Below are 13,139 nucleotides of genomic sequence, written 5' to 3'. Positions count from 1 at the left end.
TCCCTTTCCCCGCCCCTGGACGCGGATCCTGTGAGGGGCGGTCCCGGCGCCTGAGGAAGGGAGGGTGGAGCGGCGCGCGCGCCCTGCGGCCCTTTGGCCGCCGGCTCCGCCCATCGCTGCGGCGGCGACTCCCGGCAGGATCAGGTGGGAAAGGTGGGAGCTGCGGCTCCGGAGGGAGGCTGAGGGGAGGAGGAGAGGAGGAGGAAGAGGGACGCCCGGCCCGGCCGGGAGCTCGGCGGGCTGAGGTGGTGCGCTCGCCCGGGTCGGGGGCTGCCCGAGCGGGTCCCTCCCGCGGTGCGTGCGGGTGTCTCGGGAGCGGGAGAGCGGAGCCCGGGGCTGGGATTCCAGCGCGGCCGGGGTGTTCCGCGAGTAGGTGTTGCTGCTTTATTATCGATATTTAAGCGGTTTGCAGGCCTGCGGGCTACGGTGTTGTAAAATTGGTTAATTAATCAAGAAATGGTGGGGGGAGGGCTACCCAGGAACCTGAGCGAAAGCAGCTCTTCGTTTGTCAAAGCCACTTCATCCCCTGGGTGCTGTGGTTTTTAAAGGCGGCTTCCACCTAATGTTTACACTTCACACGACTTGTAAAGAGGTGCTTGAATCCCTTAATGAACAGTTTACATCCTTACCAGGTAAGTCAAGACTTCCACAAAAATACATTAAAAACACCGCAACGTTTGTTTAAATTGATTAAGGATACACGTATAAAATCGCTAATGTAATTCAATTGTGCAGTTGCTCTAATTACCCTTATTTTTAGTGAAATATATTTGTGACAATGAAGGACTGTAGTAATTTTCACTAGTAGGCTTAAAGTGATGCTCTGAAGGCAGAGTAAAAATAACAAGTGTTTAGAATTGTATCGAGAGAATAATCTGAGAGGTTGAACATTCAGATAAGCGGCTGTTGCAATAGGGTGCTACTGAACGCTTACTAACATTGTTAAATATCGAGTAAACGTTAGTAATTTGAATGTTTAATGTTGTTGTTTAGTCCTCCATTTGAATAACAAATAGTAAGCATAGCGAGAGTCTGGGTTTTGGATATATCTGGAGACCTTTGAAGGCCTTAAACCAGCAAGGATCTAGCCAAAGAAAATGAGAGCAGGGAAAAGAACTTATGAGGTAAAATGAGTAGTGCCATTAAGAAAACCAGGGAATCTAAGGTATGAAATTTTCTTCTGATAAGAAGAACAGGAAGAACAGGCTTATGGATGTTGGAAAAGTGCTGGTGTAGTCAGTGCAGCCTTTGTTCAATTCCGTTGGAAAACCTGTAGTCAGATACTTGCTAAAACTGAATAAAATTATACGATGGCAATGCGATCAGAGTAATTTTTTTTTTTTTAAATAGAAAGGCTGAACTGATTCTGAGGTTTAAGAGCAGTCTGGATCAAACCTTTTTACAGTAGCCAGTGCATTTAATGAGACAGGCATGTAAGGAGTTTGTCTTGAGTTCTGTACATTTTCTGCAGTTGTTCAAGCGACTGAAACGTGGTCTAAAAATAATTTTTTTTAAAGATCTTGTACAGCTGGTTGAAAAATCGCGTTTGAAGCTGACTTGTAAAATCTCACTTTTAAACAAGGGTGTCACAAAGTGTGAACTCCTGGTGAGTTCAGCTTTGAGTGTATTTTCATTATATTCTGTAGTGATGAACACAAAATAAATATGTTGCCAAGTTGGAAGCACCGTACAGCTCCGGGTCAGAATTCAAAATGATCTTGAGAAGATTGGTAGCAGATTGGAAATCAGTGTAACTAAGCTCAGTTAACAAGAACTGAGGGAGGAAGAGAACACAGGAAGAAAAAAATCAAAGGCCTGATTAGTGGAAAGGCTAAAGTGAACAGTAAACAGTATTCCAAAAAAACATTTGAGCACTGTAGTGCATAGTAAATTAAATATAAGTTTGATAATATGTTCTTTCAATTAGATAGGTTAACAAGTGTGATTAGAGACAAGGAAAGTGATTGCTCTGTTGAATAAGGGCCTCAGCTAAAATGGTATGGTTATTTTCTTGCACAGTAGTATGTAGATACCCAGACTCTGCTACAGTGTTAGGTTTATAAAACTTGATTTGTGAGGGAAGCTTGAGAGACACGGGCACACCAGAAAAGAAGAAACTAAGAGCAGATTTGCTGAGGGCCCTCACATCTCTAAAGGGTTGCTGCGTAAAGGCCAGTGATTAACTAGTCTTGGAGTTCTCTGGAGAGCAGGAGCAGAAATCCTGCTTTTTTCTAGAAAGTGATACTGTTAAGGGCAGTCTGGTCTCTCAAGGGCCCTTACAGGTGTGAGTTTAAAACAGTTCTGTTTGTAATAACTTGGTGGAATTAGAAACTTTAACTGAGGAAAACTGCTTTGCAATCTGCAAGTTCCCTCCAGCCTCGATCTTTATGGAGCTTTAGTAGGAAAGTCCCACGTTGTATCCTTCTGTGTCTCCTGTTTAATGTGTTGTGGAGGAGTGTGTGTGTCCTTTGCTTTCAGATAATCACCTTTTAAAGGTGTCTTGTGCTGGTACCCTGAGGGTGCCCCATTTGGTTTGGCTGTGAAAGGCAGACTGTCCAACCATTTAAATCCGTTTCACTCTGTTTATAAACTGTGTGCTTGCTAAAAGGACTTTAATGGCTCTTACTCCACAGGGATGGGATGTTCTCTGGAAAAGAGCGAACTTCTCTGAGGAAGGTGGTGAGGGATAAAGTGTTAAAGGAGAGGGGGAAAAAAAGCTGATCCACTGCTTTGTCTTGATCAAAGGATGTGCATACCCTATAGTGGAAAGGGACAAAGCGGAAGCGTGGCCTGGATCGTGTCATTAAGGCATTCATATATTAACGTTGCTAATAAGGAAACAGCGGCCTATTAATGATCTTTTGGAATAACTGGATTGGAAAATTGGAGATGTTTCCAGCCAGTGCTTCTATAGATGTGGTGTGTCTTTCCATTTTTCAGCACGTGTCAAGGAGAAGGGCCTCTAGAAAGATTAGTTGTTTTTACACAGCCTGAAAAAGCCAAGAGAAGTTGTATTAGGTGACTTAAATTACCCTTAAAGCTAAGTATTTGTGTCTTGCTCAGTATGAGGTGCTTTTACTTCTGCTAGGAAGATGTCCAGAAGTGTTGCTTGAATGAGCTGCTGCTGCATTATTTTTCCTTAGCTATCCAGAATGTCTTGTTCCTGAGCCAGTTAAACAGGAGTTCTGTCATGAAAATCTGACTCAATTAGTCCAACCATTAAAGATTTTCAGTCTTTTGCATCACTAGTACACAGTATGTGGTTGATTTATTTGCCAGCAGTGATTTGGAGTTGGGATCTGGATTTTGAGTAGCTTTGCCTGTTCTATAGAGGGAAACAAACCCAGTTTAAAACATTGGGAAACTTGGATGATGTTTCTTGTTTTATGGTTCAGACCCCCAAAATGATTGGCTTGAACTTTTGAGTACCATTACAATACAAATTTTGACGATGTTAAATTATTTAGAACTTTTGTCTGTGCGCTGAAGCTTATAAGAAATCTCAGCATCATTGCCTTAAGGGATTCTGCAGACTCAAAAGTTCTAGTAATTGTTTTGTAAAAGCAAGTGTAATCAACTTTTTGATATAATCTGAGTGAAGAGTGTGATTTCTGTGATTTACCTTATTTTGGTGAGTTTTGATGGAATGTTTGCATACTTCTTTTGTCTTGAGGGTGGGTATCTAACAACAGCTCTGTCTAGGAATGAATCTGTGAGTATCAGATTTGGAGTTTTTCATTAATTTTCTCTTGAAGTCAAAAGAGATTGAAGGCTTGCTGGTGATGATTTTCAAAAGCTGTTTTGTATGATGTTTTTGAGATGTGATCACTTGAACTAAAATGAACAACAACTTTACTTTGTGAGGTTGAATTCTCTTCACTTCTCTATTTTCAAAGGTGGGAAGAACAGCATTGTTGGTTTCTATATAAATCTGAGAATTAAAATGAATGCAACTCAACCTCTCTTAGTTTATTGTCAGAAAAGTGAAAAATAGCAGAGTTTGGACTAGTAGGTCACTTGAGCTTTAAAATTCATAAGTCCAGAAAAATACTCTCCCCAATGGTTAATAAACATAATTTGAATTTTGGTGTAGGATGAGGGTTGGACTACATGATTTTTGAAGGTCCCTTCCACCAATCTAGACCATCCTGTGATTCTGTGAAAAATGTTTGGGTTTGAAGTAGCTGTGAACTAAGTGTTTTGTAATTCTTTTCCAAGACTGTTTGGAATTCTTAGAAAATTAGGCTACTTGTGACATGTTGGTCTATTGAAATTACCATTAATAAATTTAAAGTTGTATTAAGTAGCAAACAGAGGAAGTTATTTATTTTCTATTCTACTCTATTCTTGATATATACAGGTCTTGATATATAATGTAGCTGATTCAGTGAAGAATTATTATTAAAACTGTGTTTTAAGGAGCCTACTGTTAATACCTGATAGAAGCTTTAAATCAGATAATGCACAATTTAAATACAGTGACTAGGGAAAATGTATGTGCTAGTGTATTCTTAGAGAAATGGCTAAATGGATTGTCAACTTAGTTTTTTTAATAGTTTTGATTTATTTTTTTTTTTAGAACAAAATTTTTCTGCATTGGCAAGGACTTTAAAACATCTTATTGCATGAGTTTGTTTTTTTTTTATTTGGATGGCATTAAGATTACAATATCTGTGAATATATATATGATATCTGTAGGATTAGCTGTGTAGTGTTCAACTTTTCTGAGAGAATGGTGTTTGAATAAGGTTTTTGTTTGCAGCCTTTTGGGACACTTGCTGTTGTCAGTATTTAGATTTTAGTACACATGCAGTTGTTTATTCAGATGTTTTTATGGTAGTTAGGGCTGCAGTTTTGTGTATGAGAAAGTAGCATAAACCCCTGGAATACCATCTCGAGTCATATGTATGAAAATTAAAAAAAAAATAAAATAGCCAAGGGCCAGTAGAAGGTGTTTGGTGCACTGAGGGATGTGCACTACAGAATTCAGATCTCCTGTGTCCCACAAAGAGTTTTTAGCTGCAGAGTTATTAGTACATAGAAGATCTTGTCTCTTCCTTATGTCACTTCTGTAGTGGGTGAGGTCTGGATCCTGTGGATACCAGCCTGGTTCTGTAGCTTTTTTGCTCTCTGGGTGAGATACTGGAAGACTTTTTCTGAGAACAGCAGAGCACAACATGATGTGCTGCATGTGAGCGAAGGGTGAGAAGTCACCTCTAATTCCCTGACTCTTGAGCACTGTATGTCTAATTTTAAGCTTTAATGTAGTTCCTTTCATGGAACTTATGCTTCTCTGGAATGCTTTTGTTTTATTTTTTTTCCAGTGATTTTTAAGCTGCTTTCTAGGAAGTAATAAGGTGCTCTGTACCAAATGGAACCCAGCATGATTATGTTGTAGGGTGTGTGGTGGTAGTCTGGGTGTTGAGACTGTGTATGGTTACTTGAGCAGTGCAAGTCACAGGTGATGATTGCCAGTGAAGTTGTGAAGTTAAGGAAATGAACCATGGGTAAACGTGGCTATAACCAGTTGTTACAAATTGGAGACCACACAATTTGTTTAAACTCTCATTTCCTATTTTTAGGGAGCAGTATCTCCAGGACAGGCTTGCTGTAGTTTCTGAATAGGTTTCTGAACTTGCAGATTAAGTAAAACTTTTAAGTGTATATGGGAGGGGGGTGAAGTTGTATTGCTAGACTTTAAATCAACAAGATCTGTTTCAATGTCTTAAAAACAAACAGAACCATAAAACCCAAATCCTGAACCCCTGACTAACTCTGTATGTGTAAGTTAGAATGATACAAATAAAGTAGGTCTTATGAATGTTCCAAATATGTATTGAATTTTTAAGGACACAAAATTTATGTATATGTGGAACCTCTTAGACTACTTAATGTATTATATATACTTATACATGTTACCTTATATATGTATGAATAAAAGGTTCTAGAGATGTGCAAAAATGTTTGCATATATGTGTATATGTATAAACCACATATTCTGTAGGCTATTACCTAAGTGTGAGGCCAAAGAATTAAAGTGTCTGTGAACAAACACAAGCCTTTAATTTTCCCATTAAGCCAAAAGTATGTCAACTAACTCACTTGTTTTCTCTTACTAGAAATGACCACCCCAAACAAGACACCACCTGGTGCTGATCCAAAGCAGTTAGAGAGGACTGGTACTGTTAGAGAAATAGGCTCACAAGCAGTTTGGTCCCTTTCATCCTGTAAGCCAGGTAAAATCCTACTATCTCATGTTGACAGAAGTTTCACCTATTTTATGCTAAATTGAGGGTTTTTTTTACTTGCACAGTGAACAAACTAAACCACGTGAGCAGGAACCCACCCAGCACTGTGGAGTTGCTTCTGTGCTTTGGCATCTTGCCTGGGTGTCTTCAATTTTTGCCAAAGAGCAGCCACGCAGTTGGGTGACCTAAATGTTCTTTCTAAAACCCTGCCAATAAAATAAAACTATTGTAAATGGTCCTGAAGTGCAGTTAATGATACCTGCTCAAAATATCTTAAGGTCTGTGTTCTTTTCCTCCGGGGTGTTTGATTTGCTATTTCAGAAATAGCTGTTGGGAATTTATCTTGTATTTGCTGCAGCCTAAAGGGAATGATCCCTTTATGTCACAATATTGTGCTCAGGCTGAATGTGTCTGCTCTGATATCCTGGAAGCTTACTTGAAGAAAAATGTCATATGGTTTTGTTGCTTAAACATGGGGAAAGTAATTTTTTATTGCAAATTAAACTTCAACTGCTACATTAGAACTGCAATTAGTGTGGGCAATCAATAAAAGGATGTGATTAGTAAAAGGACAGATAATGAAGGGAAGAAAAAATATGGATTTGGAATTGCTTCTTTAAATGTGATGGCATTAACTTTCAGGAATACTGTTTTTGCCATCTGTTGCTTTTTCTAGTTAGTAACTTGAAAAAGCAAAAATATTTCAGAAGACTACTTGAAAATATTACATTTGGCTAAAATTTTATAATAAATGAATGGTCTCTGCTAATGATTTTCCCTTAGTTCAGCAGTTAAATTACATAATAAGTGGGAAAATCTAACTGTTAATTAGTGTTCTTACAGTCAATATGAGTTACTACTTAACCATTTGGAATTCCAGGACATGTTGACATGGTTTCACACCCCACAGACTTCAACAGCGTTGAGTTTTCACAAATTCCTCTGTTTTAGTTTCGTGTCAGAAAAGCAGAGGCACAACTTGGGTATCTAGAAATATTTCCTTATATGTTATACCTTGGGCTACATTAGTTTGTAACAGCTGAAGAGAAGCTACATTTGCATCAGGGAAATGGGAAATTCAAGACTGTAACATTTTCTTTTTCTTAGGGTTTGGAGTGGATCAGTTACGGGATGATAATCTAGAAACTTACTGGCAGTCAGATGGATCACAGCCTCATTTGGTGAACATCCAATTTAGGTATTAAAAAATACTCCCTATGAGTTAGGGTGTTTTATATAACTTTGTGTTGATGACTGTTCACCAAAATAGGAATTTTGGAAGTGAAAGGACTCCTGCATTAATCCTGTTACCCAGCTGGTAAGAAACCAGTTAGATGGCATTTATAAAAGTGAGATTTTCAAATGTAATGGTTTACTAAATGCCTAAATAAGCAAGCAAAAGAAAGGTTTAATAGTATGTCATTTGTGACAGCATCACATTTACCTACCTAAGGTGACTTTTATCCAGATTTTCTACCTTTGAGAGTAATTTGAAGGATAGATGGTTGTTGTTAAAGTAGTCCTGTGTAACCTGACAACTGAGTTTGAGAAACCTTTTTTATTCTATTCTGTGTAGGATGCTTTCAGTACTTTTTCTTTAACCAAACTTAAGATGATGTTAGATGTTCATCACCCTTTTTTATTTGCTTTTTTAAGACCCCCTTGGTATAACAAGAGAGCCAGTATTTGATAAGCTAAACATAAGCTTCATTACATACAAATGCTTGTTTGGCATCTTGGCCCATTTCTTGGTATTCTGACACTTCTGAGGGCAGACAAAGGAGAACAATGAAAATCAACTCTGTGTACATAACCTAAGGTGAAAAAACCACCTTGTTCTTTAACAGCAAGTTTCTTATAAGTCAGTAGACACACATATTCATTTTTAGAACATTTAAATCCTTAGTTGTTGCAAGCTAGCAATAACCTGATCCTGAATGTTTTTCTTTATGATGCTTACATAGCTTGTGTTGCTTCTTGCAGAAGAAAAACAACAGTGAAGACATTATGCATTTATGCAGACTACAAATCTGATGAAAGTTACACTCCAAGCAAAATCTCTGTCAGAGTAGGAAATAATTTTCATAATCTCCAGGAAATCCGGGTAGGTCTCTGATGCTTTGCTTTTTGTCTTAAGATTGTTCTCTCTCATAAGGACATCTGACGGAGAAAAATCGGTTTGGGAGGTAAAATATGGCATTATGCTTGAAGTGGGAAAATGACTGGGTTTATTTTGGTGTTTGCTTTTAGTTTTTGCCTTGTAAATTTACTCATCTGGTTTCTGGTTTTTTATTAGGCTCCATTGCCAACATCGTTATAATGGACTTGATATATGGATCCTATAATGGGATAGAGAGCAGGGATTTCCAGAACTGGGCTGTTTAGAGTTGGTTAAACTTTGATTTTACTCATGTAAAATACCTGCAGGTGTATGCATTGCATGCATCAAAAGGGAAACTTAGCTTTTAAATACTTGCATTTTTAGACTTAAAAAAAGGCATGAATGTGAGTTATTTTGTCATTAATGACTTGCTCAGCTGTTGAGTCGCATCACTAGGGCTCAGAATTTAAAACTCCAGATTTTAATTATAGCTATAGAGTCTGGATTTCATTGTTGGGAGGTTGCATATTCTCTTAGTAACTGGCAGCATCTGATTCAAAGCTAACTTTGAGACTCTGGAAAGAGAAATTAGGACACAAAGGCAGATAACCAGTTCTGCAAAGGTTTCTTTGTATTCTGCTGGTTAGAGAATCTTTATGTAAGGGAGAATCTGCTCCATATCTTCTAATAGCTGACTCCAGCAGCTGCTGCTGGTAAGAGCTAGTAGAATTGAAGCTAACTTTTCTGTAATCATACACAGAGCAAACAAGATACCAACTTAAACTGAAAGTAATGTAAATTACAGTCATATATGTCCATTAATGATATTTAACTTTTGACTACGGTTTCTAATTTTTTGTAAAGCTTTTTTTTATATATTGGACAGTCACTGAGATGTAAAAGTTGTGAAAGGGATGCAGTTTTTTAACAATATGATGCAAAATCCAATTTCCAGTTCTGAAGATGTACTTAAGACTTGGAATGACACATAGGGTTGTAGTGTTTTATTAATGTTTTTATTTACAAAAGTGTAATAGTCAAACCCAGTATTTTTTCATGGTGATGCTTCTAGCCAGAACAAATGAGATCAGATTTGAGTTGCTTTAACTACTTAGTTTTACTTACCTTCTGGGAAATAGTAAAAGCAGATTTAAATTAGTCTTTGACCTTATTAGATGTCCACCTTGTAAACTAATCAGGTTTACAGGTATAAGCAGGTATCTTTGCTAATTTTGAGTCACCGGGGCCTCATGTTTCAAATTCCTCTTCTCTGGAGCTCAGCAGCTACTGGCAGATACTTTGGGAAGGTTTAACTTACCAGCCTTATATGGCAGGTTTTACAATAACAGAAGGATTGGAATGACAAGAAAAGGGAGATGCTAAATAGTGGTTTGAATTTTTATTTCTGGGATTTTTATTATTTTCGTTTTGCTTTTCAATCCCAACAGTTTGAAGTTCCAAGAGTGATGCATAAGTAGAAGGTTATAAATGCAGTGGGAGTAAAAAAGGGTAGCAAAGATGTGTGCCTCTTATGTTAACACTATGTCCTTGCAATGATTTGTGATGTTCTCTCAAGATTTGACCTTTACTTTTATCCTAAATCTTAAATAGAAAGGTCTTGATGTGTTTTTTTTAAAAAAGTATTTAACTAAATATTCTTTCAAAAGAAATGAATCATCACATTACTTTGATTTTCATCATCAACAAATTCTGTCTTTTAATCTTCCTAATTGTACTGTAGCAATTTGGGAGCTGATCCCTGTATGTGGAACAGTAACAGCAGTTGGATCTTTTCCCTGATATCTGCGGGTCAGTTTTCCGAGTGTCCACTAGATGTCATTGTTGTCCTTAATTATCAGTTTGATTTTGCACTTTTATCTACTCTTTCAATAACTAAATGATTATCCTTTTTGTAATAATTCTTACACAGTATTATGCATATAACTGCCTAGCTTATGTTTCTTATACAGTGGTAAACTTCCCCTCGTGAGGGTATATCTATTATTAATATATTAAATATCTACAGAAACAATAAAATGCATAACAGGTGTATTAGTCTTCTGCAGTTTCTCAGGCAATATTTCTTTTTTCTTGCTAAGAATGGGATTCTGTATATAATGTATTTAGTTAAAAATGGCACTTCTAAATGAAACAAATTACTAGGATTTTTTATAGTATATGAATGTGACCATAATATGTTTCATGAGAGAATAATTCTTATGTGTAGCAGATCCTCAGGTACTTTTTTTACTTCAAAACTGAGAAGAAAATATGGTCATGCTTCTTTGTCACCACTGTGATGTTACTTGTTCCTATGAATTATTTCCTAAACTGCTTGATATTCAGAATGTGTTTTTTAAATTTTCCTTCAAAAAATTTCTCTTTTCTTCAACTTCTCTGACACGTAGGCAGGTTATTAAAGCAGTGTGAACTATTATGAGCTCTTTAGAGAAATCTGCTTAATTATACAATGATTCCATTGGCTTCAGGACTGATTAACTGGATGGAAAATCAGGTTAAATTATTTTCTATTTTTCCATGGATGTTTGCCCAGCTCATAGTGTCTAATGAATGTGTTTTCTTTCCTAATGGTCTGATTTTCAACACAGTGCAATATGCTGGTAGGCTAAATTTTGGGATGAATGTAAGATTAGCCTTAGTTTGTGTTCTGGTATGTAGACATGCCTTTTTTTGGAACCTAAGATGAAATTATTTTCTGAATAAAATGTCTTTTTTCCCCTCTGAGAAACAAGTTGTATGTATCCCATTGTATGGGTGAGAACAGCCATCATAATCTGGCAGTGTTATTCCCTTACTCAGCTGGAACTGAAGTTGTGTGCAGTCAGCCTTCTCCTCTGACTTAAGTGCCTTTTTATCACAGCTGTCAAGCTTGGAGAGCAAGGATTTTCTTATTTCTAGTCATGGAGTTTTCCCACATAATGGTTCAAACAAGTCTGCATGGACAAGACAGTCTATAGACACATTTTTAGAACAGAATCCAGACTATTCACTATGTGATTTAAGTTATTACACTTTGTCATGGTATGAAAGTAACCCACTGCAAAGGATGTGAGTGAAATACTGGCTGCAAGAGATCTCTGGTCTCTTCAAGTGATGCTCACCTGCCTGTTGCTTTTGCACCCTCTCCAAGACATTTAGTCTTCAGCAGTTCACTTTGCCATGAAAAGATTAAGTGTTGTGATGCTCAGTGCAGGTAGGGTTTCAGGTTGTAGTCTGTATTCATATATACATTCACCTTGTAGTTTCAGTGGCTTCTGCTGCCATCCTATAATGTAGGGTCTTTACCCTGCAAAGCAAGACACCTGTAAACTCTTGCATTGGTCACTTCTACAGCTTTGGATAAAAAAATACACTCTGGGAAGGTGTGGATCAGACTTTCTGAAATTAGCTTCTTCTCGTATTGGTTCACATCTGAGAAGCACTGGGGTTTAATCCCAAAATTAAAGTTGCCTCAAGAGGTAGGACCCCTCCTGAAAGAGCCAACCTTCTATTCTGCTGAGGACTCAGCAGCAGAATGTGCCCTACGTTGCCTGTAACTAGGTAAGGTGCAACTAGACAGGGATAATTTCTTTCACATTCCAGGAGGAGTTAGTTCTTGGGTTTTGGGCTTTCACCTGGTTTTTGATTTGAAGTGGGACGTGTTTTTTGTTTGGTTGCTTGTAGTTGAGAGAAACTAGCAAGCTTTGTGACAGGAACAAACCATTGCTGGTGCCTGACATTGCTGTGCTTACTTTGCTTTTCAAACTGTTTCAAGGCAGTAATCATCCACTTGGGAGATGAGATGTATCAGTGCTCAGGCCTAATGGGAAATGATCAGAAATACCCCACTGAAGAGGAGGGAGCCAGGAAGTGTCTGGCCCTGGACCTGCTGTGTTTATGCAGTAGGGCAAATTTGCAACCAGATAATGTGGCTTTGTGTTACCAAGGTAAGCAAGGTCTCTGCTCTTTCGTTTTTCAGAAGCCATTCAGTCTGAAACAATGCTGCTGGAACAGGGTAACTCCCCTGGCTGACAACCTTTAGAGGTGTGCAGTGCTCCATCACCGGGCAGGGATGGACAGCCCTTAATGCAGGGAAAAGACACATTATCACTTGAGGTCCCATGGAGCAGACTCTGCATTGAAGAATGATGCCAAGTATTAAACATTGCTTTGCAAGAGGCCTGCTTGAATTTGGTCTCTGTGTGCTTTCCTCCTGGAACAAAAGCCTACTTAACCTTTTCAACAAGAGTCTGTTCTGAAGATGACTTTGAAGACTCAGGTGAAAGCCCTGTTATCACAGCACACTTTAGCTGGCAACGGTGCGAGGCCTTTGTTTCAGCTTTTTTTTGGTTGTTTTTTTCTTTGGGTTTTTTTCCTGGTTTGGTTTGTTTTGGATTTTTTTTGGTTTGTTGGGATTTTTTTGTTGGATTGCTGTCTGGTTTGTTTCCAGTTTGTTTTCTATCCTTTTGGTCTTGCTTGGTGTTTTGTGACCAGGTGCAGGCCCAGCAGCCTCCCTGGTGGCCCAGTGTTGTAGCTGAGCACCACGGACAGGGCTCCTTCTTCACTGTTGTAAGAGATTCTGCACTGCAGTGGGGAATTATCTACTGGAGGAATGCCCAAACTGGGGGGCTTTTCCAAGGGGTAGTTAGGGAAGTGTGACCCTACTATAATCTCTTTACCCTACAGCGTCCAGTGATTGTAGTGAGGGGGCTGGACTTGTCTAGACATTTTCTGAAATTCAGCACTAGCAATCTCAACCTGTTTTCTGTATGCAAATTGTCATAGGACTG

At 38.4% G+C, this 13,139-nt stretch overlaps 1 protein-coding gene across 4 annotated transcripts in view; it reads left to right on the top strand.

Moving 5' to 3' along the window:
- Window positions 1–48: 48 nt before the first annotated feature.
- ANAPC10 (anaphase promoting complex subunit 10) overlaps window positions 49–13,139 on the top strand; it is a 36,004-nt gene continuing 22,913 nt past the window's right edge. The window contains exons 1-5 of one of the 4 annotated variants that reach the window (XM_027652963.1): window positions 128–144; window positions 547–632; window positions 6,120–6,236; window positions 7,356–7,446; window positions 8,232–8,379. In XM_027652963.1, coding sequence (XP_027508764.1) covers window positions 563–632; window positions 6,120–6,236; window positions 7,356–7,446; window positions 8,232–8,364 — 411 coding nt within the window. In that variant the 5' untranslated portion in view covers window positions 128–144; window positions 547–562 and the 3' untranslated portion in view covers window positions 8,365–8,379. Of the gene's footprint in view, window positions 154–538; window positions 633–6,119; window positions 6,237–7,355; window positions 7,447–8,231; window positions 8,380–13,139 lie in introns of those variants that run through there. The other 3 variants (XM_027652962.1, XM_027652961.1, XM_027652960.1) reach the window with 3 other exon arrangements.

The sequence above is a fragment of the Corapipo altera genome, unplaced genomic scaffold, assembly GCF_003945725.1.
Source record: "Corapipo altera isolate COAL_440 unplaced genomic scaffold, ASM394572v1 69, whole genome shotgun sequence".
Taxonomy (NCBI): Eukaryota; Metazoa; Chordata; class Aves; order Passeriformes; family Pipridae; genus Corapipo; species Corapipo altera.
This window is presented reverse-complemented; position numbering and strand designations above follow the sequence as displayed.